At 43.3% G+C, this 24,218-nt stretch overlaps 2 protein-coding genes across 3 annotated transcripts; both read left to right on the forward strand.

The window, feature by feature from the left end:
• Nucleotides 1-15: 15 nt before the first annotated feature.
• LOC137788084 (zinc finger MYM-type protein 4-like) lies at nucleotides 16-24,084 on the forward strand. 2 transcript variants are annotated; one of them, XM_068580911.1, is made up of 28 exons: nucleotides 16-47; nucleotides 4,729-4,781; nucleotides 4,872-5,012; nucleotides 5,313-5,376; nucleotides 6,512-6,711; nucleotides 6,935-7,059; nucleotides 7,475-7,697; nucleotides 7,828-8,043; nucleotides 8,170-8,320; nucleotides 9,268-9,383; nucleotides 9,495-9,857; nucleotides 9,977-10,127; nucleotides 10,242-10,417; nucleotides 10,578-10,725; nucleotides 11,267-11,380; nucleotides 11,473-11,516; nucleotides 11,739-11,877; nucleotides 16,705-16,850; nucleotides 16,949-17,066; nucleotides 17,158-17,415; nucleotides 18,177-18,253; nucleotides 18,595-18,724; nucleotides 18,843-18,994; nucleotides 19,090-19,204; nucleotides 20,429-20,677; nucleotides 20,957-21,068; nucleotides 21,150-21,218; nucleotides 22,037-24,084. In XM_068580911.1, the coding sequence occupies exons 1-28, from the start codon at nucleotides 17-19 to the stop codon at nucleotides 22,188-22,190; spliced, it is 4,035 nt and encodes a 1,344-aa protein (XP_068437012.1). In that variant the 5' UTR covers nucleotide 16; the 3' UTR covers nucleotides 22,191-24,084. The 2 variants fall into 2 exon arrangements, with proteins under 2 accessions (XP_068437012.1, XP_068437013.1); XM_068580912.1 differs by lacking the exon at nucleotides 16-47 and adding an exon at nucleotides 3,577-3,649 and having other exon boundaries at nucleotides 10,578-10,755.
• LOC137787464 (nucleolin-like) lies at nucleotides 1,056-3,513 on the forward strand (the record flags this gene model as incomplete). Its single annotated transcript, XM_068579924.1, has 2 exons — nucleotides 1,056-1,188; nucleotides 2,881-3,513. Coding segments are annotated over exons 1-2 (672 nt in total), but the record flags the coding sequence as incomplete, so codon positions are not given.
• Nucleotides 24,085-24,218: the final 134 nt, after the last annotated feature.

Raw genomic sequence — 24,218 nt, forward strand, 5'->3', positions numbered from 1 at the left:
AAAAGCGGGGTTCGTGATGTGGTGGTCTACGTGTAAGGACCGGAAAGGTAAAAGTCATTAGGCATTTCTAAAAGAAGACCACGCTTGTAACAACATCATTATCATTTACCAGGAGCTAAACGCCATCACTGACAACTTCCTACAATGTCAGAAGCAAAAGACGAAGAAGAGACACCCAAACATACGGTAACGCTACGTCTTTTTCGTTGTCTTTATATTTAAAGGACCAGTGTGTATGACTACGTGAATATATAAGCAGACATTACATATATTATTTATTCTGTTTTAATTAGTGCATAAACGTTAACCACCTGAAACTGTGAGTCGTTATGTTTACGCTAGCTTTGAGCCCTTTATATCCACAAGAGAGATACGCTGGCCCTCTACCATGGAGCCCGCCATGTTGCACCGCCATGTTTCTACAGCATCCCACAAAGGACAAACTAAAGACTTAAGGCTCTAAACGGGCCTCTGCCGTTTTTACGTTGAAGTGTTATCATGAACGCACCGGTTGGAAGATAAAACAAGAAGAAAGAGAATTAAGTGGTTACTGATGCGGGCTGTGCATGTTGTGAGAGGTTTAAGAACATAACTATTGACAAATGGAGGATCATACTTATTTTCTAGCAGAAGACAAAGCAAGGGAGTGTGAACCCTCGCCGTCAAAGAAGCTCAAACGCGAAAAAAACAAAACGAAAGTGGGACAAGCGACGGCAGAAAACGAGGATCAAAATGTATGTTTCCTATCGCAAAAGGAAATTGCTATTGAGGGACACGTGTGTACAGAGTGACGCCGAAATTGCCAGTTTCCTGCTGAACTCAAAAGCCCACTATCATAGGTTGTACTACAGTTCACCCGGGGCAGTTTAGGGAGGGAGGGTGGGTACAGTTTGTTACAATCCCCAACCTCACCCCAAGATGTCGTTAAAGGCTCATTTATTTTTTATCATGTTTCTCAAGTAAGTTATATCCAAAATCACGAGGCGAAACTTGTGTGACAGTTGCTTTAACGACCCTTGCTCACTTAAAGTCACCCGTCCCCTCACGGCAGCATCCTCTTTGTGTGTAATGTTAGCTGCTTGTGTAATTGATTCATAACCCGAGAAGGGTGGGTGTTTGGGAGCAAAACGTCTGCAGCGTAATTAAAACATGGCGGAGTCGGAAGAATTTAGACTTAAACGATTAAAGGTAAGAATTAAAACATAATAAAATCAAGCAATACTCGGGCGGTATGCTAAGTTGGTCAGCTGACGTTCACGTGCATGTGGTACATGTCTTTACTGTGGGCCAGCTGGTCGAGATGTGCACACTGCAGCTAACTGTAGCTCGCTAGCCCAACGTCTGAGCCCAGCTGCTGTTCTGCACTGATGGACGGCATGAAACCTCTTGCTAAGCCTGACTATTTATTACTGTCAAAACCAACATATTCCCTAGGATATGACGCAGGTCTTTCGATGGACCCCGAGAGCATATTGACTAATCTAACCCTGCAGCTGTGCAGGTTGAGAACTGGCTCCACGGAGCAATACACAAAAAGTGGATATTTTAGTATGCAAGTCACTTAAATGTGATATTCACTCAAGCCTCCAACAACTGCTACGATGTCTTGCTGGATTACTCGGTCATTTACAAGTATGTCCTCTCTGGCATCCCATTCTCTGACATATGGGGTTTGGTGGGACGTCACCTCCATCCAGGACAGCATTGGGCCTGTGTCATTATAATCCATATCACTGCAAGACATTGATAATACGTTAAGCTTTGCATAGCCAGTTACTTTAAATGTGGACACGAAGAGGTTGGATGCAGTGAGGGTAGAACTTTATTCAAGTATAGTCAAGTATAGTTGTGTGAATCCAAACAGGGAGATGCCCCTAACATACAGTAGGACAGATATAACACATTCTTCCAGCACAACATTACAACACAATGCATAGCACTGTCACCTTTGCGTTATTACTTGTGTTGTTATGAGACGGTCATGGCTAGAATTTGGCTTGTGTGGAAAATTGGTTTGTTTTTGGAGGCCGTCTGTGTGTAGTATGGGCACTTGTTGGGCAACTTGTGTCTGCAATGGATGAAGACAGACATGCACTGTATTAAATTAAGGTGAAGACAGAAAAAAGCCATCATTTGTGGTTATTAAATACACCTATGCACTTCCCTCTTTGACAAGAGTACTAGATAAATACCTTTAAAGGTAACCACTGATGTGAGAAATAACCATATATGCACCAGTGCTTATCTTTCGATTGCCCAGTGCTTGATACGAACACGCACTTAAACTGAAAAACACACTTGTGGTGTAAAAATGGACCTCACTCTGCGCCGCTCAAGTCGGGTTTGCGACGAAGAGTTAAACACCGTCACATTGTTGTCTACGATGATGTGAGCCAGAGGCTTGTGAGTCGTTTGAAAATCTTATGGTTAATTAAGTAAAAACATAAATAAGAGTTAGGCTTTGATAAACAACATAAATGTCTCAGTGAACTCAGGTTTTTCTGATTTGAGAGGAACAGATGATCACGGTGCACTTATTGTTAACTGGGACCAGCTTCTCAGGGTTTAGGGGTCATTGTGGGTAGAAATATAGAGGACTGTGTGAACTTGATCTGAACAGGGATCATCTTAAATCGGTGTCGACATGCTCAATCTATCAAGTTTATGGCATCTGAAATCATGCAATTGAAAGTACTTTCCAAATGATTTTCAAGATGCAAATGGAGAGAAGAGGAAGACGCTTGTGCTAACCAAATTGAGTGAAGAAAATTGATCATGGTTAAATGTTGTGTATGACTGAATAGATCTTCTTTTTAGGTGAAAGTTTAAAATTCCTTCAGTGCTAAACATGAATCCCCAAACTTTTTTCTTCCCTTACAGCACGAGGAGCGCCTGTCCAGAGTGTTTGACGAAGTGATGGGGCTTGGGAACTTTGCTGACTCCTCCAGAGGCTCTGCCAGCTCTTCCCGGAGTGGAGGTCAGGACGAGACAAAGGGAGTAGACGAAACCTCAGGACAAGGGGAGCAGCAACCGGTAGAAGAAGAGGACAGCAACAGCTGCAGTAAAGGAGAAAAAATGGACGAGGTGATAGGAGAGTCGTCCTTTCCTTGTAGTTCCTCCCCTTTCTCTGCTCGACCCTCCTCGTTTACCACGGGAACTAATGAAAAAGGAGGAGGGAGTGGAGGGGCTGCATGTGATGATGCACTAGATGGCCTGCCTGCGTTTGGGCCAGAAGAAGAGGAAGTGGAGGAGGAGGAGGAGGAAAAAGAAGAAGATGAAGAAGAAGACGACGATAATGAAAAAGAAGATGAAGACTGGCACTTTGCCCTGCCAACAGGCAGCCTGAAGGACGCTAATATGCGTAAGGCAAAACGAAAAAAAGCAGTCCAACCAGGAGTCGGAAACAATGCAACTCCAGGCACACCCACTGCCCTTCAGCCCAGAGAGGATGAGGACGAGGATGAGGAGGATGAGGATGAGGACGACGAGGAGGAGGATGAGGAGGAGGACGACGAAGAGGAGGAGGAGGTGGTGGTAGAGGAGGGGGAGGAGGAGGAGGAGGTGGAGCAGCAGCAAGAGAGGGAAGGGAGCACAGAGTCTGCAAACACCTCCAACTCCTCAAAGGACCAGACACCTGATAACAGCCGAGGTAAAGAAAGCTGCATGCATATGAGGATCCAGACTGACGTAAAGGACAAGATTAATCACTAAGCCCCTATTTTATACGTCAAGTTCAGTTAATTTGTCAGAGCGAGAGAGCGAGCGAGCTATTCAGCCTGTGAAAACAGTCGCATCGTGTCCTCTGTGGCTCTAGAGGGGCTTGACCTACACTCGAGACTAATGCTGCTTTCTGTTAACCTGGTAAATTGTAATTGGAAGTTTGGAAAGACGTCACACTCGAGTTGTCGGTACCACTGGCCGAAAAACTCAGTGGGGTTTGCGGTTGCTGTCATTACCGGTTTAGAACAACACATGGTGGGGTTTTGGATATCACACACACCGTAACAACATGGTCACGGATTGGACAGTATTTAATGGGACAAAAGTGCCAAGCAGCCATCTTGGATTTTTAAGGTCCTGCTTGGTGTGGGTTGTCCGACCGTCAAAATTTGGCGTTTAGGCAGCGTTCCAGTATGAAGTTAGTACTTGGTCTGCCTTCGCAGCTCAAATGATATGCAACACAAGTCAGGATGTCTTGACCTCTGCGTCAATGTTGATCATTCTTTTTTTTACATGTCATATTTATGAAAGTGCAGTGTAATTGGCTGCAGTGGCCTTTAAAGTCACATTGGCTATTCATCACATATAGTTTGAGAGGGAGAGAGAGAAAATGCTCTGACTCTCTGTTATATATATATATATATATATATATATATATATATATACTCACACACACACACACACACACACACACACACACACTATAATCCCATTTAGTGTGATTTCTCTGTCTTGTTTTTTTTTTTACCAAGCCTCTTTCCTTCTTCACGAGGAAGTGAGACCAGGCTGATATTCCCAGTGCAAAGCAAAACTTAAACAAGTTGTTTTTTTCTTTTATTGCACAATTTTGAATATGTATTCTCAGCATGTATAATTAGACCGTTGAACAAGTTTGAAGGTCGTAAGATAAAAATGGAAGCCTTGTTTGTTTAGTCTCTCTCTATTTCTTTCTATATTATGTATTCTAGTTGTTTTAATTCAAGGTTTTCTCTTCTACCCTTCTGTTAGATGCAGGCGTCCTGAACCAGGCAGAGGAGACGGAAGATAGCCAGGAGGGAGAGGTCGGGCTCTGGAAAGATTGTCATGCAACTGCAATTTTAAAATCTTTGAACCGTCAGCTGGTAATTCTGAATGCTCTTTTATCATCTCAGAGGTCAGAGGCGGCTCCGATGGAGGACAGTAATCCCCCTACAATCAATATTAAAGACGAGCCCATCGACGAGGGCTACGACAATGCTTTACTGCCTCAGAGCTCCATCAGACAGATCAAAGAGGAGCTGGAGAATCAGGAGGTAGGTGTGGGCGGAGAAAGTTATCAATATGCATTTGCTGTATATTTCCACTACCAAGTGTAGTTTTGTAATATTCATTGGTAATAATAGGAGAGGATTTCACCCTCGAATCAAATTACATATTTGGATTGAAGCTACTGATGGCTCATACTGTGTGCTGATTGTAGACTGTTTTTAGAGCAATATTGAAGCTATTATTGTTGTCTTGAAATCATTAATTGCACTATATGACATACATCAGTACTGCATCGAAAGGCCCAATTAAACCAAACCAGATTTGTCGATGTCTGCTCATTTCAGGAGGAGCTGCGGATCAGCTCTGTCTACTCCGTAGGTGGAGGGAACACCTTTACGTCCCCTACCAGTAAGCTCAATTGCTGCTCTTTTTATAATCAGAGTTTTTCGTTGTGCAGTGGTCATCTTGTGCCCGGTCCATGTTTGTAAGTTCGATAAGAAAGGGTTAACGGCAGATAACTAACATGGGTTGTGGGTCAAAATCTGTGGCTTCAAAACATGAACAGGAAAAGCTCTGGGCAGTTTGGTTCCCACTGGCATAAACTTATTGGGTTAGTTTGGCTTAAACTACTCTATATTAAATAACTACTCTCTGCTTTCACCTCTCTGCTTTCACTTTTGAGTTTCAAAATGAAATGTCGGGTTGTTCACCCACCTTTTTAAAAACCCAGGCCATCACCTACCCAAACACACACACATCCACATTTATTACTCACGGTACTTTTTGACCTGTAAAACAATCTTCTATCCTGGAGCTAAAACCCTCCTGTGTAGTTGGATCGATTAGCAGGAACGATATCCCGCAAGGAGGGATGAACAACTTTGCTGTGAAATCAGGATGATTTGTCACGCATGTAGGTTCCTCCACTGCATTGTTCATTTTGTAAACAAAAAGGACGACCAAATGTGTTCATGGAGTTAAACTGGTCATGATTCCTTCTGCAATATCTGTTTTAGATTGCTGTGAAAATATCTCTTCAAACCTTTACCTTTGTGCAAAAGACATTTTTACTAGCTAGAGCTTGAATGCATTATAATGTAACACAATTGAACCTGCGTTACCATTAGCTGTTGGCTCTGTTATTGAGCTGAGTAGGACTGTGCTGCCCACTTCCACTCTTTGATAGCTTGTGGGTACGTTTTTATTTTTTTGTTTGTTTGTTTTTTCAGGAGAGGGATCACCTCAGCCCTATTGGGAACCAGTAGATATTTTTAATATCAGACATTTTGACAAATCTTAGCATTAAGCGTAAATAACTACTGCATTTAATGAAGATATTCCAGTTCGGGGACAGTGGTATTGTGAACACTGGTACACCAGAAGAACGTAACAGAGCCCTTGTTTATGTTTTTAGATACGTCTGTTAGCAGCCAGTTTAGTAAAACAAAAAGAAATGTCCATGCACATGTGTCTTTATTAATAAAAGTGATCACAAATGTAATTTCTTCTTCTTTACCAACCATTTCCCTCTTATCCACTCAAGTTCCAGCAGCAGTACAAGCTCCCCCTACGACGACCATTTTTATTCCGGGTCCCAGGGGTACTGTCCTGCAAGCCATGACTCCCTTCCCTCTCAGAGCACCAGCCCCAATCACAAGTTCACTCCCGGCTCTGGTGCCAGTAGCCCCACGTCCTCCTCCGCCCGCCGTCCCTGGGAGCGTTCGCTGCAGCGGCTGCTCTAAGGTACGGGTGTCACTTAGTCCACAAAGACCGTCCACATAGACGTGCATGTGAATAAGGAAAAACTGTTATTAATGTCAGAGAGTTACCACCAATCATGTTCTGTACCTTGTTATTAACATGGAATCAGATTTGGTAGCGCATGATTAGCAGATATTAGGACTTTAAATGTAGAGGTTTTTTTCCTTGTCGGTTTAATGTTTCGTGGTTTTGTAAATGGTCGTAGGTTCTGCTGAAAGGCCAAACGGCGTTCCAAAGAAAAGGTTCGACGCAGCTCTTCTGCTCCACCGTCTGTCTGACCGGCCACCTGCCTGCAGCCAGCAAGAATCGATCCTGTTTCCAGTGCAACAGGTGCATCTTTGTCTTTCCGCTTGACATCAGTGTGAAATTAAGTCTGGCTTTCATTTAGCTGACAGAAGCCGACAGCTGGCTCGTGTGAGTCGTATTTATTTAGCACATAAAAAATACCCCTACTAACAATGGTTTGCTTTTCTGCTTTAGAGCAAAGGTATGTTTATTTTAAGTGATTGTTTCGTGGCGATCTAGTAATTTTAAGTTTCTATATATTCATCTTTTTTTTCTTCACATGACTTCTAAGGGTTTGTCCAGGTCATAAACTTAGTGTTGCCTTGATGCATTTAAGCTTGAACGCATAATGAAAATTACATCTGTCAATTTCAAACTCAATACTTAACTTTTCACTATCATTTGCCACTTTTGTATGTTCCTTCCCCTAACCCTGGCGACTGTTTTTAACTCCGCGCAGGGAGATCCTTCAGCCCAGGGACATGATCACGATTCCAGGAGACGAAAGCACCTTCATCAACTTCTGTGGCCAGTTCTGTCTGTCCGTCTTCAGACACAAGAAGAAACAGGCCGACAAGGTCCCTGATAAAAAGCTAGAAAGGAAGCCTGAGAAGCCGCCGGAGAAATCAGTGGAGCGACTGCCTGACAAACCGGTTTGCAGTGTCTGCAGAGTCTCTAATAGGGTAAGAGACACGAAATGCTACAGCAGAGGCGGGTTTGGGTCAAGATGCCTGATAAACCACATCAGCAGTAATTACCCAGGTTTTTCTCCGTCTTCACTCTCCACTCTGATTCTCTTTCTTCTCCTTACAGCAGATTGAGCATGAGGTCACTCATCAAGGTCGCCTGCACAGACTTTGTAGTGATGCTTGCTTTGTAACATGGCGCAAGATGCGGCACTTGGCGATGAACTGCTGCGAAGGCTGCGGACTTTACTGTAGCAGCAGCTCAGGCTCCTGTCAGACGCTCACCATCGACAGATCTCAGCTCAACTTCTGTGGTCCTACCTGTATTGGCACCTACAAACAGGTATGCGTTGGTGGAATATATGTATAACATTTAGGCCAGTGGTTCCTAAAAAATGTTCTGTCATTTCTCCTTTTTGTCAAGCGAATGTAAAACACTTAAACATCACTTGTGTGTGTTTTCACATAGGATTGCAGAAAGAACATTGATTGTGCCTACTGTCACAAAATGGTGATCGTGTCTTTCACCATCATGGAACGAGACCACAGGGGGAAAGTTCAGCTGTACTGCTCATCTGTTTGTGTGGAACGCAGTCGACCACCGCGACACATCCTGACAGGTAAGGACACACACACACACACACACACACACACGTGCCAAGTTTAGAACTTAGACTCTCCAGATCACCTCGATGACCACAACAGTCTCTCAACTGCTGGACAACAATTACCCTCAAGATGAATGAAGTAGGGCTGGGCAAAGTTTTAAAAAATTAACTGATTAATTGCATTATTTTTCTGCGATTAATTGCATTATGCACACGCTTTTATTTTAAAGTAATGTTTTAGAACAACATAACAGGCACTCTGGAGCAACAACAAGTTAACATACATACATATATAGTTTATAAATCTTTTTTTTTTCTGAACAAGTACCAGAGAAAACGTTTGTATTTTATCAGGGAACAACATAAACAGTGTGTTCAGCAGTAAGGGTCCCTGTGAGGGACAAACCACTCCTTCTTTGGTGCATGTTCAGTCTGTTGCTTACCTTAAAGATGTATGTTAAAGACCAGCAATTGATTCACTTTATACAAAAGCAATAAGTGATTTTCATGTTTTTCAGTTCAGTTTTTCTTCCTCAGTGAGAAAAGTCCAGTCTGTGTTGACTTGAACAAGTGCACTGAACATCTTGTGATGTGAGGAAAGTTCTCCTCTTTGAGAGAAGAGTAAAGATCCAGAAGTGATCCTGACTTAAAGTGCTCTGCCACAGTGGATCAGATGTCTCAGCCGTCTGGTAGAGATTTAAAGTGCAGCACTTGTGTGCGGCAGTGATAAGACCCTCCAATGCAAAAAATAATGCAGTTAACACATGATCAAATAATTAACGTCGTTAAAGGATTGTCACGTTATTAACACGTTAACTTTTCCAGCCCTGGAGGAAAGTTTTAATCTTGCTTTACTTTTTAGTTTATCATGGGGAAACATGTTTCATTATTAGTTATTACACACAGTGCATGCTCACATACTCTGCGTCTGCTCCGTTTATTTGACCCTTTTCCCGTAGGTACTGCGTTCCCCTGCTGCCTGTGCAAGGTGTCAGCTATTCCTCAGTACCATCTGGCCATGGTGGACGGCACCATTCGTAACTTCTGCTCCTATGATTGTGTTTGCATATACAGGGTAAAGGCACCAACTGATTTTGTGTCCAACAAATTGATTTTTGACGGGGCATCTGTCGGCCAAAGCCTTGTCGTCTGGTAGATTTTGACTTTGCTGTCATTTCTCTCACAGAAATCCGGGATCACCTCTCAGTCGGACCTTATCAATGGAGCCTCCGTTCTCAGGGACCACTCCCTCAGAGACGCCTCCAAACCAGGGCCCTCTGCAGGAGCCAGCTCGGTCCCTCCCATCCCTCAGGATCATCCATCTTCAGTTCCCTACCAGGCCCACCATCCCAGTCATACCTCAGTGCCCCCCCTGTTGACTCCCTACTCAGCCATGTCCTCCCCCTCGCTCCCCGGGCAAGCCCAGGCCAGAGCACCTGCTGGTCAGCTCCTGAAACCAGCGGAGGGCGGGCTCGCCGACACCTCTAAGCTGACCTGCCATCAGTGCAGCAAACGGTTCGACGTGAAGCCGCTGCTATTCAGTCACCAAGTGAGGAACACAGTTTAAAAGCTGACTCCTAAGTATATACAGACACTTAACCCAACCCTGATGCTCATTGACTTACCATGATGATGATGATAATATCAATGCTACTTGTTTTCTTTCAGGGTAACATTTCGATGTTCTGCAGTAGGACGTGCTCTGAGCAGTATAAAACCCAGAAGAGTATCCTGATTGTGTGTGAGTTCTGTAAACAGGAGAAAGTGCTCTTTGACACCATCTGCTACAACCAACAGGACATGATGTTCTGCGGTGAAAGTGAGTAGACATGGTTTTGCTCCTTTTTAGATAAATACCTAGCATTTATTCAGTGTCATTGGACTCGTACTCTAATTCAAATAATATATAATGTCCATCCGCTTTCTGTTCCAGGCTGTAAGCAACTTTTCAAACACGACCTCACGTCTCTTAACAAGGATCATTATTGGCGTCCCTGCACCTACTGCACGGGCATCAGCCAGAAGATGCTGCACAGCCACTACGGAGGCAAGATGGAGGAGTTCTGTAAACCCCACTGCATGTCCCAGTACACTGTGCTCTACTATGGGGTAAGGAGACGGGTGTCCCATTACACTGTGCACTGTTAGCCATTGAAACAAGGGGAGTGCCGTTCTGTGTGTTCAACATGGTTATGTTTTAGTGTTTTTCTTTCTCCATCTTCTCACTCTCCTGTCTTTTCTGCCCTCTGACTCCTCCTCTCCTGTCCAGATGGGTCGATGTGATGGTTGTCGGAAACAGGGCTATATGGCCGAGAAGCTGCGGTGTTTGGGTTCAGTCCGTAATTTCTGCAACCTGCCCTGCCTGCTGCAGTACTGCTACCTGCATTTCGAGACGAGCCATCACACCAGCAGTAACGGTACTGGAACGGCCCCACAAACACCGTTTGGTAAATTGTGACACTGCATCGGCGTTATACAGTGTGATGTTGATCAGCAGCTGGTTCACTCGCGTGCACCATGCACTCGAGGTTGAACTGATTTTATTATTTAGCGGTCAAAGGACAATGTGACCTCACAAAACCAACAGTGGAGTGCAGACAGCATGCTGCATGACTCTATATCAGCTGATAATGAAACAGCATGTTGGCAAAGACTCGATAGACCTTTTTGTATTTCATAGTCAGCCAATTTTAGCATGTTTTTAGCATGTAAATTAGTTGCAGTGCTGGTACAGGGGGAAGTTGTGTTTACGTGCACATGCAGAGAGCTTTGTTTCAGGTCAGCATAAGTGCCATTTTGTTTGTGGAATAAAAAAAGGAGTAATAAACCAGAACCCGACACAATTTCAGTCAGATTACCCAGAAAAGGTTCACCCAGTGAGAAGAGAATGGAGAGGTGGGACTGAACGGCAGTAATCTCACATAGTAAGTTGCAAAAACTGTTCTCTCCTCCATCCAGCTCCAACGCAGCCCCACCATTCCTCCAAGATGAATCCCGTCATCGCTGATGTCGTATCTCTGGCCAACGGCTCGGCCTCCCAGCCCAGTGTGTCAGCAGATACTGCTCTTACTGGTTCGTTATATCAGCCAACTGTTTTTCTACAGTGCATTATTCACAGTGGGGTTTGATGCAGTGCTGTTTATATTTGTCTTCCTTTGTTGTAGGATCACTTCCGACCTCCAACGTTGACGGCAAGAACCAAGACCATGTACGTGCTGTGTGTGTGTGTGTGTGTGTGTTTGTTTCTGGTTAGACTTAACATACAACAGTGGGTCTTCACTCAAAAATGTTAACGCTATTGACCAGAAAAATACTCAAAAATGAGTTTGATTTGAGAACTGTTCAGAAATAAGACACGATCCAATGCAGCATGTGCATAATTAAGAACCATATCGGCTGGACTTAGTGTATTTTTTATGTGTGTTTCCAGGCCAGTACTCAGACTGATGCCATGCGAGTGCCGATGCCCCGTCGACGTCAAATGAAGAACAAGTCGGTTCTGTGTCGGCCCTTCACCATGGACCAAGAGAGCATGTGCCAGCTGCCCACACCCTTTGACGATTTAACAGGTAACTACAAAAAACAAACAAAAACATCATTCAAACAAGTTGGGTAGTTTAGCCGAGTTACAGCTCGTTCAGACGGGACACAGCGGATGCACAGCCGGATTTAGGTGCCCGGGTTTTAAATGGTGCGCGTGCCATCCAGCAGTACCTCACTGTAAAATGCATCTAAATACCAGGTCTATACTGCACATTGTTCATACAGACACATCTAGCATGAACTATTTAAAATTAATCTTAGGAGAATGTTTACCCATGACCGTTATTATTATTAGTATGATTATTATTATTGTTACATAGCTGCCGTCTCTGTACACTCTGATGGCGCTGAATCTTGAGCCCTGCTTGGTGTGCGGAAGAATCCCTCTCAAACATCTCCTTGTGTTTCTTTGGTCAAACCAAACAGCTTTTTGGAGGTATAAGTCTCACTACGAGGCAGTCGCTTTGTTTCTCTATCAGATAAGTTAGTTTGAAACAAGAAGTAGAATCGTCTCCGAAGCAAAGAAATACTAACTTTCATCTTCATTCTTTGAGAGATTTGATATTGAGCTTTTTTAATTCTCAGTCAAAATATCAGGCCATGACAGTGTGGATATTTCACATTTTGATCATTTAAAAAAGTAGTTAACGATGAAAAAGACTAAGTGTGCCAAGTTTAGTTAAAAACTTTAGTTTATTGCTAATTTGATTCTGAATACTTTGTATCCGTTAGTGCTAATACCCATAGTCAACATTCGTAGTAATAAAAATAATAATGTAATAGCTAGTTTTTCTGCTAAAGTAGCATATTTGGCTATGGCCGGTGTGCCTTTTCTAATATATTTTCATTCATTTTATTTTTTGGGGTTCATTCAATTATTCGTTGTTCACAACAAGCTGTTTCAATAATTGCACCAGCTCTGCTAGATAGCTCCTCGCAACCCGACCAGCCATCTGCAGACGCATCCACATCTCCAGCGCCGCCGGCAAAACCTCAGGGAGAAACTCAGCCACGTAACGGCGTGCCGGCACGCCTGACCGGACGCCATTTCCTGGCCGTGAGGGCGACCGACTCGGACTGCAAGGTCTGCTCGCAACACAAGAGGAAGAGAGAGGAGGGACGGGAGGAGGAGGAGGAGGAGAAAAAGAAGAAGAAGAAGAAGGAAAAAAAGGAGGAGGAGGAGGAGGAGGAGCCAGTGAAGAAAACGGAAGAAGTGTCAGAAAAGGCAAAGGGGGTGAACTCATGTGACGTGAAGGACAATGAGAGCAAAGAGGGGGAGCCCTCAGAAGCGAAGCGTTGTGAGCAGAAGAGTGGGACAGTGAGGAGGCAGACGCCGTATTACTGTAAGACGTGTTCAGGAGAGCCCAGCCTCTGTCCTGTGCCCTGTTTTGAACTCTACCACACCAGATTGATCTACAAAACGGCCCCTGAACCGGAACCACAAGGTGAGCCTCCTGAATAACACAACACATTAAATAGTTTAAAATGTATCATATGTACCACTATTCTACGATTCTTCTTTTGTGTGCAGTGCATGTAAATTGCATCAACTACCACTAAATTTAAAGGGATAGCGCAGATTTTGTTGACGTTGGTTTGTATGAGGTACTTAAACATCCATCAGTTTATTACCTACATGGCGGTCGGCACGCCCCCAATTTGGAGAACCAGCGCTGCAGCAAAGCAATATTAAATGTATTCAACGCTTTACCTCGACATCAGACAGCCCTTTGTGGTGGGGAGCCTAAGCTGTCAGTCTCCATTGACAAAAACGGTTATTAAATCGATATGGGGTGACCAGCGTCACCCGATATCACAGAAACCTGCCTACCGAGCCATCGGGAGAGCAGCAAATCCAATGTTCTGCGAGGTAAGATTACTGTTTTTGTCGAAGGAGTCTGGATGCTTTGAAGAGAAAATAGGACGACTTTGTTGCCCCACTGGAAAGGACGGTCTGCCTCCAAGGTAAAGCGGTATACCGCCATCTACTTTTGGTAGTGATACACTTCAGATGAGTGCCCCCACTTCAAAGAATCCAAACTATCTCTTTTTTTTTTTTTAAAGTTGTTAAAATCCTAGAAACAAAAGCAGTGCACTGACTGTCTGTTGATATTCATGTACTTTTTCCAAGTCAATTAAACTGACTTCTTAAGAGGGTCGAGTTTGTCACCCACGTTTTTCTCTCCACAGCCTCCTGACCTGCTGACATGAGAAGTTGTCTTCTACCCGGACACCCGGACAAAGCTTGAACACAGGATTAACCGTCTGTGTTCCCAACCAACACTTCTTTAGTGTCCTTAACCTCTTTTTTTGTGGTCATCTTGTTTTAGTTTAACCCAATACCTTATTGACCGAAAACGCAGGATACCTGATCGTTCTCATGACGTACCTAAAGGGGTGCTTTGGTGTTGTTTCGACTATAGACGGCAGTATTTACGCAGAACAGAGGTCTTCAAGGCCGTCTCGGCTTCCTACAAATGATATTTATTTAGTGAGACGGCGGCTGATGGACTAACGGTCCAGACAAGATTGAGATACTTCCTTAAGTGCTTCACTGACCTGACAAGGTGCTGTAACATGCGAGCAAAAATACCTCATTTATTTATGTGTTGATATGTCATTAAAGCTGATTCTGATCATGGTACATTTGTCAAGTGTCATAAAACGTGTGAATGCGATGTTTCATTCACTTGTTCATTTAAGTTGATTTGTGTATGTTATGTACATTTTTCCAGTGCCGTCACTTTATTTATTGTGCGTTCTTACACGCGCACAAGTATGCTTTTCCCACCACCGAATCCCTTGATGTGATGTCACGAACCATTACAGTCGAGCACCTTTTCACTAGCGGTAATCACGCCTGTCCTAAACTATGTAGCCGGATCGTTTCCTCCATTAAGGTCACTTGTGCCTACCTGCTCGCCGAGATGAAGCTCAAGGAGAGAAGGAGAAGAAAAAAAAGTATGTTGATGCACAGGTTTATCATAAAAGGGCTCACATTGATAAACCGACTTCTGATATGGTTTTTAAAATGTCTCTTAAGCATATGCAATTTACAAACTGAAAATGTTCCCAACCTTAAACTGCAGGTCCGCAGAGTTGTAATCAGGCAACTGTGCTGCTAAACTTCTACTTTTAAACAAAACGCAAAGTACTGAATCAGTATTACATAATCATTTGTGTTATTGCAAGTTCTTGTAAAACTGGCTTCTTTTTTTAACATACATATATATATATATATAGGATTTTTACCTCCCATAGGAGTAACATCCACCTGAAGCTTGAGATGCAGGTACCGCAGACACTTATTTGAAGGGTCTGAGTGAAGAAAACAATTCAATTGCTGTTCAGTTCCCCTATTTGTACTGTAAAACTACATTTGAATAATTATTATGAATGTGCGATGTACAAATTAAATCCCCTGCTGTACTTTCACACTCATGTGAATCAAAGCTGACCTGTGGTGCATCAGATGGTCTACTTTTGACTTCTTTTACACTTCTTGTTTGTTGTAGGCGTTTGCAACTTCTCCGCTGTCACTGCATGTTTTTTTTATTTGTTTCCTCTTTTTTTTCTTGATAACACCGACATGGATCGGATGGCAAAATAATGTTGCATTGCAGCCTCTTTTTTAAAATGAATTGTTCAATAAATTTTTATCTGTGAATAAAATTTTGCTTTCGTCGCTGTGTTTTTGTGAGAGAATTTACCTGCCAAAAGAAACATTACCACTGACAATCAATAGCTATGAAATATAAATCTTTTATCCCACGGTCACAAAAGGGTGCGGTACTTTTAAAGGGTGTTCCTGTTGTGATCGTGGTTTTATCCAAGACATGAACCCGACATGGAAAAAAAGGAAAAAACAACTCTTCACGCAGTCTGCAAACATGAGAAACTTCTACCAAGCTTCTTATCTTCACAGCTAAAGTACCATTTAATATATGGATAAATTGTTCTAGATGTATTAGTAAGGAGGAGATGATTCCACTTATCTTGAGCATTGTGTCACTGGTCATGTGACCACCAGAGTAGATACACTATATCTAATAAAAGGGCGGCACGCTGCGATCACATCCTATAAATATGTTGGCAGGGAGTCCAATATGACAAATAAATGACGACAAACTCGGTTTCCTCCTCGTCACAAGTCGTCCTCCAGGCTTTGATGGCAGTTTTACTTTTCAAGTCCGAGGCGACGTGTTCCCAACAATAAAAGATGCCTTGGACAAGTGAAACTGTCAGAATGCACACTCCTGTCCATAGATCCCTTCTTCGCGGGGTCGTGACCTTTTGCTACCGATGACGCGCTCCAGCTGATCGATGACATGACGAGTTGTCAGCAGCTTCGTCCTTAAGCTTCTGTGTCAGACATTGGAGATGGAGTATTCCTACCCATGGTCTCATATTCATCAGGATTTTTCACATTTTATTAAAATAACTGATGATAAAATGAGGTGTCGATCATTTTGGCCATCCGTAATATGAATGTGTCCATGCCTGTGTCTTTGAATATTTCTTATGAGAATAAACAAGTTTTCTTGCCCTCAAAGACTGCACGCTCTCTTCATTTTTGTTTTCCTGCCTTCTAGAAAAATGACTGAATATGGTAGTATGACATATTTTATTTCAATTAAAGCAGTATGTATGTTTGGGAGTTATCACTAATTCATTTACCCTTTTATATCCAGTACATTTCTCTTTTCACTTAGTTTTTTTGGACACAGTTGGAAGTTTTGGCCTAATCTGTAATTGTTTTGTTTCTTTGCCATATTTTCTCCCTTTGTCCGTCTCTCTTTCCCTCTTCTTCATGATCCCTCCTCTCCCTTCCCTTCCCTCCCTCCCTCCTCCAGCCCTGACTCTGCCCTCAGTTAGCTCCTTTGCAGGAGAGGGGAATGTGAAAGTGTTGATGGTGCCAATCCCAATACCGGTCTTCATTCCAGTGCCCATGAACATGTACTCCCAGCACACACCAGTTCCAATAGCCATGCCCGTTCCCGTATGTCCCCTCGCATCAGTGGTTCAAATGAATTCAAAACGCTTCACTGTGTGTTGCGTACAAATCCAATGTTAACTTGTTGCTCTGATTTTCTACAGGTTCCAGTCCCCATATTCGTACCACCACAGAAGAGGGACATGAAAGACGCAGCAGTCCAGTCGGAGCCGGTGGCTTTGGGGGAAGAGAAACAGGAAGACGCGCCTGCTTCCCGTGCAGGTGAGGGCAGTTTTTGTCCTGACTTTTCATATTCAAATATCATAACAACCCAAATTTAGCTTCTATGTTGTTTTTTGTTCGTCTGCTGCAGACCAGAAAAGTTCTTTCAATGGAGATGTGACGTCGGAGGCGGTCAATCCCATAATCCGTGAAGACGAGGAGACTGAAAAAGCAGTACAAGCCGACCTGCCACTTACTGTAAGTGCAGAGAGCATCACAGAGTCAACCGATGCCCAACTTCACACCCAGCCAGAGAGGACCATGACAACCAGCGACCCGCCATCCACCAGTGCTGAGCCTCAACCTCCCTCCTCTCCAATGATGGATTTGGAGACCGACATCCCGAATGGTGAGATATCATCTGTAACTAGAGCCGCCTCGACAGGCAAGGGAGGGGAAAAGAAATGATGATTTAATTTTTAAGTCTGGTCTGATTTGTTTCCTCTCCTGTGTTTATGACTTAAGAACCGGTGGAAAAAAAGGCCTGGATAATCTTTCTAGATTAAAACAAGTGGGAAACACCAGAGGCTGAAGTGCACCGCTGTTGATTACATGACAAAAACATTTCAATTCAATTCAGTTTTATTTTATACAGCCCAAAATCACAAATACAAGTTTTACAATCTGGACACATAACATCCCTGTCCCAAGACCTGGAAAAACAACCTAAATAAAGATAGTAAAAAAAAGAAGAAGACTAAAACCATTCATGTTTTCGTCCTGGTGAATTTACATAAAAGCTGACACATAAACTCACCTGGAGGAAAGTAGTAAATATGAACGCCTTCGGTCCTATTTAGAACATGAGGTAGTGGTGCCCTCTTGTGGCTAAAATGAGTATTATATTAATAAACTTAAAAGCAATTTGTAATAATAAAAAAAACAACCTTAATAATTATCTTGCCAAAAGAAAAAAAAATTGAAGAACTGTTCCAGCAAAACCTTTTTGTTTTCACCTGTTCCTAAGTGAACACTGTTTTGATCAGACTTTAATACATTTCTTTTTCATTTTTCCCTCTAATAACTTCCTTCGTATATTACCTAAAGTGCACCTCAAACTCAATCTTTAAAAAAAGAAAAAACTGGATGACATACTGTGTGTTTTTACAGAATCGTTGGATCAGAAGTCACCTGCTCCAAAGAGAGGCGTGAAGAGGCCCAGAGAAGGTTACGCCGGCCGGAAACGGGTAGGACTCCCCTGATAGTTCAGCAGTATTTCATTCATTCATTCATTCATTCATTCATGTTACCAGCCTCTGATTTGAACCCTTTCATTCTACTGACTTACGCTTGTGGGCAGACGAGCTCTCTGTGATTCTCTCGCTGCGGGGAACTTGTTCTTCACAAAGAGCAGCGACCTGTCCTCTGACGTCAGCACATTCTTAAATATCACACGTATCTACAGAACCGAAAGGTTTTTGAAACACAACTTCAGCCTGACGCGCATTGCTCGCTCACGGTCAACCTTCTCGTCGCGCCAACCATTTCCCGCAACACCCAGTATTCGTTTGCCTTTCCATCCGTCCAGGGCCGAAGACGAACTGTCGCGCTGAACCGCGGCGCAGCGGTGACGCCAGCAGCCTCCAAACTGAACCACCTGTACGGGGTCAAAGCCTGGAGGAGCTGGGTCCGACAACAGAACCAGCAGCAGAGAGAACGTGAGCCTCGGTTCTCTCCGCAGTCCAGTCCGATTGCTTCCTCTGAGCCGTTGATTGGTTCGATTGTAACCGACTGTATTTCATACCAGCGCTGTTTTTATGACCTGTCCCACTGCAGCCAGTCTCGTGGATATCAAAGAGGACGTCCTCCAGTGTGACTCTGCTGAGCTGAGCTTTGCTCTCACTCACTTCATCAGAGACGTGCGACGGCCCAACGGAGAGACATACAGCCCAGACAGCATCTTCTACCTGTGTCTGGGGATACAGCAGGTACACACACACATTGTGTCACTGGTTTCCACCTTGATTCTTTTAGTGTGTTTCTTATCGATGCCATCTTTTTCCATCTCCCTCTCTCTGGACAGTATCTGTTTATGAAGGGCCGCATCGAGAACATCTTTACCGACGAGCTGTACAGTCACTTTGCTACCAAGATCAGCGGGATGCTGTCACTCTGGAAACCCAGACTTCTACCTAGTGGTATGATCACTGACATACAGTCATAAGCCTCCAGATTTTCATTTTATTACACCTGAATTTCTAATACTGTTTATTCTTGTTGTTTTTTCAATATTCATTCAGTGTATTTTCTTTAAATTATGACTTCTCGAGTTGTAATTGATTGTGGCAGAGTCCGACAGTCTTATAACTTTAAAGTTGCACTAATTTCTATTTTAACAGTGTCCTGGTCAAATTGTTTTCTTTATACTATACTATAGTTATAAAATACTGTATTTGATAGCTTAACTTGCATATCAACAAATACCAAGTACCAATCCGATACCAGTGCTGCTAACAGCTAATGCTAACTCTCTCTCCTCCTGCCCATTTCCACTGGGATGTTTTGTTTACAATGTAGTGGGCTAGTGATGCTGCTGTTTAACAGCTGATCGCGGTGAGGATTTATCAAACAACAGGTGCATTGCCGCCACCAACAGCTGCAGCTGCATTGACCAATTTGAGAAAAACAATTATATTATAAAATTGCTATAACTTTTAATTATTAAAAAAATAAATCAACTTTGTGATTCTGTTTAAGCCAGCAGAGAAGGCTTAGCAGGCCCTGACGGCATTATCAGGGAAAGTAATCTGGTGAACATGAGTGTGAAAGCAAAGGTGTGTGGAACTAGTTTACACATGTGGGGTCTGGATTGGGTACGAAGTGACGTGTGTTTTTCCTGTGTAGCGTAAACGAGCTGTCAAATGATTAGTATGGTTGTGCGTCTGCGTCGTCGAAACCTGATCCATACATGTCATTCTGTATCAGAGGCATCGGTGTCGGTGCCACAGCAACTCGAACAATGGGTGGAACGACAACATGGATGTTTAATTAGGCGGCACTTTGCTAACAGGTTCACCATAGCACTTTCATGAGTCTATATATAACATTTCAGTGATGCGCTTACAGCTCCTTCTGCTGCCCCGGGTGGCCAGAAATCATCAGTTGCTGCTGCTTTAATATGACTCAAAACCTGACAAAGGTCATCCTTTAAAAAAAACTAAAACGTAACCTTTTAATGCCAGGTTGACCACACAAATGAATGTTATCATGCTGTTATAATTTAAAATGTATCCACCTACCAGTATTCATTAATATAAAATAATGTATTTATTCTGTTGAAACCGACCGTGTGTGTAATGGAGACATACTGAACAGCTGCCATGGCCTCAGCTCTTTTCCACGCTTCGCCTCTCCTCCTCCAGGTGGTGCTGTTTCCTCCCGTGTGGTGGAGTCCTACCTGTGGGAGTGTAAGCAGCTGGGCGCCTACTCGCCCATAGTGTTGCTCAACACTCTGCTCTTCTTCTGCGCCAAACACTTTGGCTTCACCACGCTGGCGCAGCACCAAGGCCTCTCCTTCACCAACTTCACTCCACACTCCAAACCCTGCAACCGAGCCGGCAAAGTCCACTTCCTCCGATACCACAGAATCAGCACCGCCACGCCGCACAGAGGTGTGTGTGTGTGTGTGTGTGTGTGTGTGTGTGTGTGTGTTTTCACATCAAAGTAGTAATGGTGGCAGTTTGTCTACACTGCTGTTGAGCTGTGGCTTACATTTTTATCCCGGCCATATTTAGTACAAAATATCAAGGAACGGGGACTTCACCTCTAAGAAATACCTCTAAATTGTTTATATAGATCAGATTTTTCTTTTTCTAGACCCCAAAAAACTATTTATGAATTGTCCCAAAAAGCAGGTTGTGTCACAGTGATGTTTTTTTGTTTGTTTTTAGAGCGCTTTAGAAAAAGACAGGGAGAGGACGAGGGGGACCTTGAGATGCTTGAAAATGTCACCAACCCTCTTCACTGTCCTGTCAGACTCTACGAGTTCTACCTCTCGAGATGGTGAGACAGACACACACACACACACACACAAACACACTAACACATGAAGCTTCACCTCCTCTGTCCTTTGCTCCTTGACAGCCCTGAATCGGTGAAGACGAAAGCTGACGTGTTTTTCCTGCAGCCTGAACAGATCGTGCACACTCACAGGTCAGACCAGTCCTCCAACATGGATGAATGCCTCACTTATCAACAGGGTTTTCTGTCTACCCTCAGATATGTTGCAGAAGGAATCAAGATTACATTGGAGTGAAAATATAGCCTTCTGTGCATTTTGCAACATGTAACGGTATCGCGTTAACGTTTTTATTCTCAGTCGCTTTCGTAGATTTCCCAAATCAGCTGTAACATTCGCAAAACAAGTCAGTGCATTTCTCTCAAAACATTTCATACAGTGGCAATGGCAAAAGCCTGTGTAACCTGATCAAAATCCTTTTTGAGATCTCTTCCTCCAGACTAAATAGTGGCGAAAAAATAACATGGCGTGGCATGTCGAGGGCAGGTCAACATGCCACGCCTTAATACATTACTGTGCACTGTAGGAATGTTTGATGTCAAAATATGAAGAAAAAAAGAACTGAGTCTGTTTTACAGCACTGCATAATGGAGACACCTGCACTAAGGTTACTATGAAGTCTAATAGAGTGTAGATTGAATATTCTCGACAGATTATGGCGGCAGTACCAAGCGTTTTGCATGTAATGACGTATGCAACGAACTAATGCCAAGAGGATTGGAGGGCTACAGAGAACCAATAAATACATTTTGATCAACATGACATAAGCGATAGATAATGGAGGAATCGGCAGATAGTTATGAATTATGTGCCAAAAGCACTTCACAATTTGTCAATTTGCTTTCACGATGTGCACAAGTGACCAGAAGATGCGTAGGGTGAACAAGTAGTTTAAGGAAATGCACCAGCTTTTGTGTTCATTTTTTCCCCTTTCCATCTCTGCCCTCAACAGTTCCCACTGGTACACCTCTCAACCGCTGGAGGCCACCACTCTACACAGCATGCTCACGCGCATCTTGGCCGTCAGAGAGGTCAACCAGCACCTGCAACACCAAGCCGCTCAGCCCGCCGCCGCCACCGCCGCTGCTGACAACAGTTTACAGTGACATGGTGATCTGCTTCTTCACACCCTGCGTGTGGTCTTCTCTGCAGCAGCTAGTGGTGAATGACAGCTGCCCCGCCGGACCATTCAGGCGGAGGCTGACGTTGTCTTTGAAACGCGGCGGAGACACGTGGAAAGGACCAATTTGTCACAAGCGACCGGTGCATTTAGTTAACTTAACTCTGTGGTCATCCGCTCCCTCACATGAACGCAGAATGAGTTTACAAACATCTAAAACTCTATCAAATATCGGAAAGGAGTGTTAAAAAACACTCTATGCTCTATGCTTCAGGTGTGAGCGATGGGTTTACGTCCGTCAGGCCCTGTCGGATCTGTTCACTGATGGGTTTGAATGTTCTGTGTTATCGTTTCTTGCCCCGCTTTGCATCAGCACGGTGTTCAGGAATCGCTTTTGAATTTCACCAAAATCTAAAATAATGACATTTTAGTAACTTTATTACACTCTGTGACATATACAGACAGGTACATACATGACATTTGACCTTATGCATCATTCAAACCATCCTTGTCATTCGGAGCAGCGGGCTGCTGTTCAGTATCCGCTGAGCCACAGACGCCCACCGGTAAGCAGGGAGAGGCCAAATGTGACAGATTACATCATCTCTGGACATCCTGACTTGGCTTGTGTGGCGTGTTTATCCATAGCTGCATACGAATTGGGTTAAAAAAAAACAAAAAAAATTGTCCCCTCAGTTCAAGTGAAGCCCTCCCCCACAGACATGCAGTGGGGTTTTGATAAATGACGCCGCAAATATGTCGTTTAACGACGCGCATCGACCAATATGAGATTGAATATGTTGTTGAATCAGTATATATATCAGTGTCACCCTCGTCACGATAGAGGAGACTCACAGTGCCTCTCATCTGTTGTTTTATTGTTTGTCTCGTTATCGGGTGATTTTGTGGTTCTGCTTTTTTAGATTCTTCATCCTGTGTGGCCTTAATTCCCCCCAAACAACCGGACCATTATCATGACTGGGAGTGTTACGATTATTATGATTATGATTACAATGGGGGCTGCCGCTCCCTACATGCTTTCTCTGTAACTCCTCTTTTTAACCGGGCCAACGTCTTCTCGCCTCTTGGTGTTTCTCCTCTTGCACTTGCCTTTGATCCCTGATTATAAAAGAGGATTTTGGAGACAACTCAAAGTTCTTTCACAATACTTCTCTTAACCCTGACCCCAGACCTTTCCTTTTTATTACGATTCATGGTTTTTATGGGATTGTGTGGTTTTTTTGTTGACCGTACATGCAATTAAAAGCAAATATGACAACATGCCTAAAGAATTCACCATGTGTCCGTTGAAGACACATGGTCCTCTGATGTTTCTAAATTTGCAAATAGATATTCAAAACTAAATATGTAAAGCAAGGGGTTGTTGTTCACAGCACTTGTCAAAGAGGTGTAACTTACACAAACATGCATGGACATATCTTATAACCTCCATTTGTCATGAGTAACTCTCATTTCATAGAGTTCTGGAGTTTTTTCATAGCATCTGACCAATTTTGTTTGTGCTGCAAACGTTATCACTTTGTTCTTTTGTTTCCTGGTCATAATGGATCTATTTTGTTTGTGCCAGTTCTTATTATATTTTGTCATGGAGGCCGACGTGCCTTGATTTTCGCCTCACGCTCATGTTTTATATCCGATCCGTGTTCCAGTGTGAAAGCCCCGGTCTGGAGTTGACAAAGACTTCTGTAAACGCTGCCGGATTTCTTTAAAGGAACTGTAACACACCGCTGCTGGTGCAGAGGAAACTTTAAAAGGAAGTTATATTGTCATGCACAAAATGCTGTATTGTCATAAGGTATTAAAAAGTGATCTCATTCCTTCCTTTCCTCGGTCGCAAGGTGAAGTATTTATAACGAAAGGGCGATGGTGAGCGTAATTCAAGTTTGTGCATTTTGGAAACATTTGATTCTTAAAGTTTGTGTGTGAACATTTTCTCACTCAGACCTTTGTTTACTTTTGGTTCAGTTTATGTTTCATGAATGCATCAGTTATT

The sequence above is a fragment of the Clinocottus analis genome, unplaced genomic scaffold (assembly GCF_023055335.1).
Source record: "Clinocottus analis isolate CAN_PGR_092001 unplaced genomic scaffold, fCliAna1.0.p SCAF_17, whole genome shotgun sequence".
NCBI classification, from domain to species: domain Eukaryota; kingdom Metazoa; phylum Chordata; class Actinopteri; order Perciformes; family Cottidae; genus Clinocottus; species Clinocottus analis.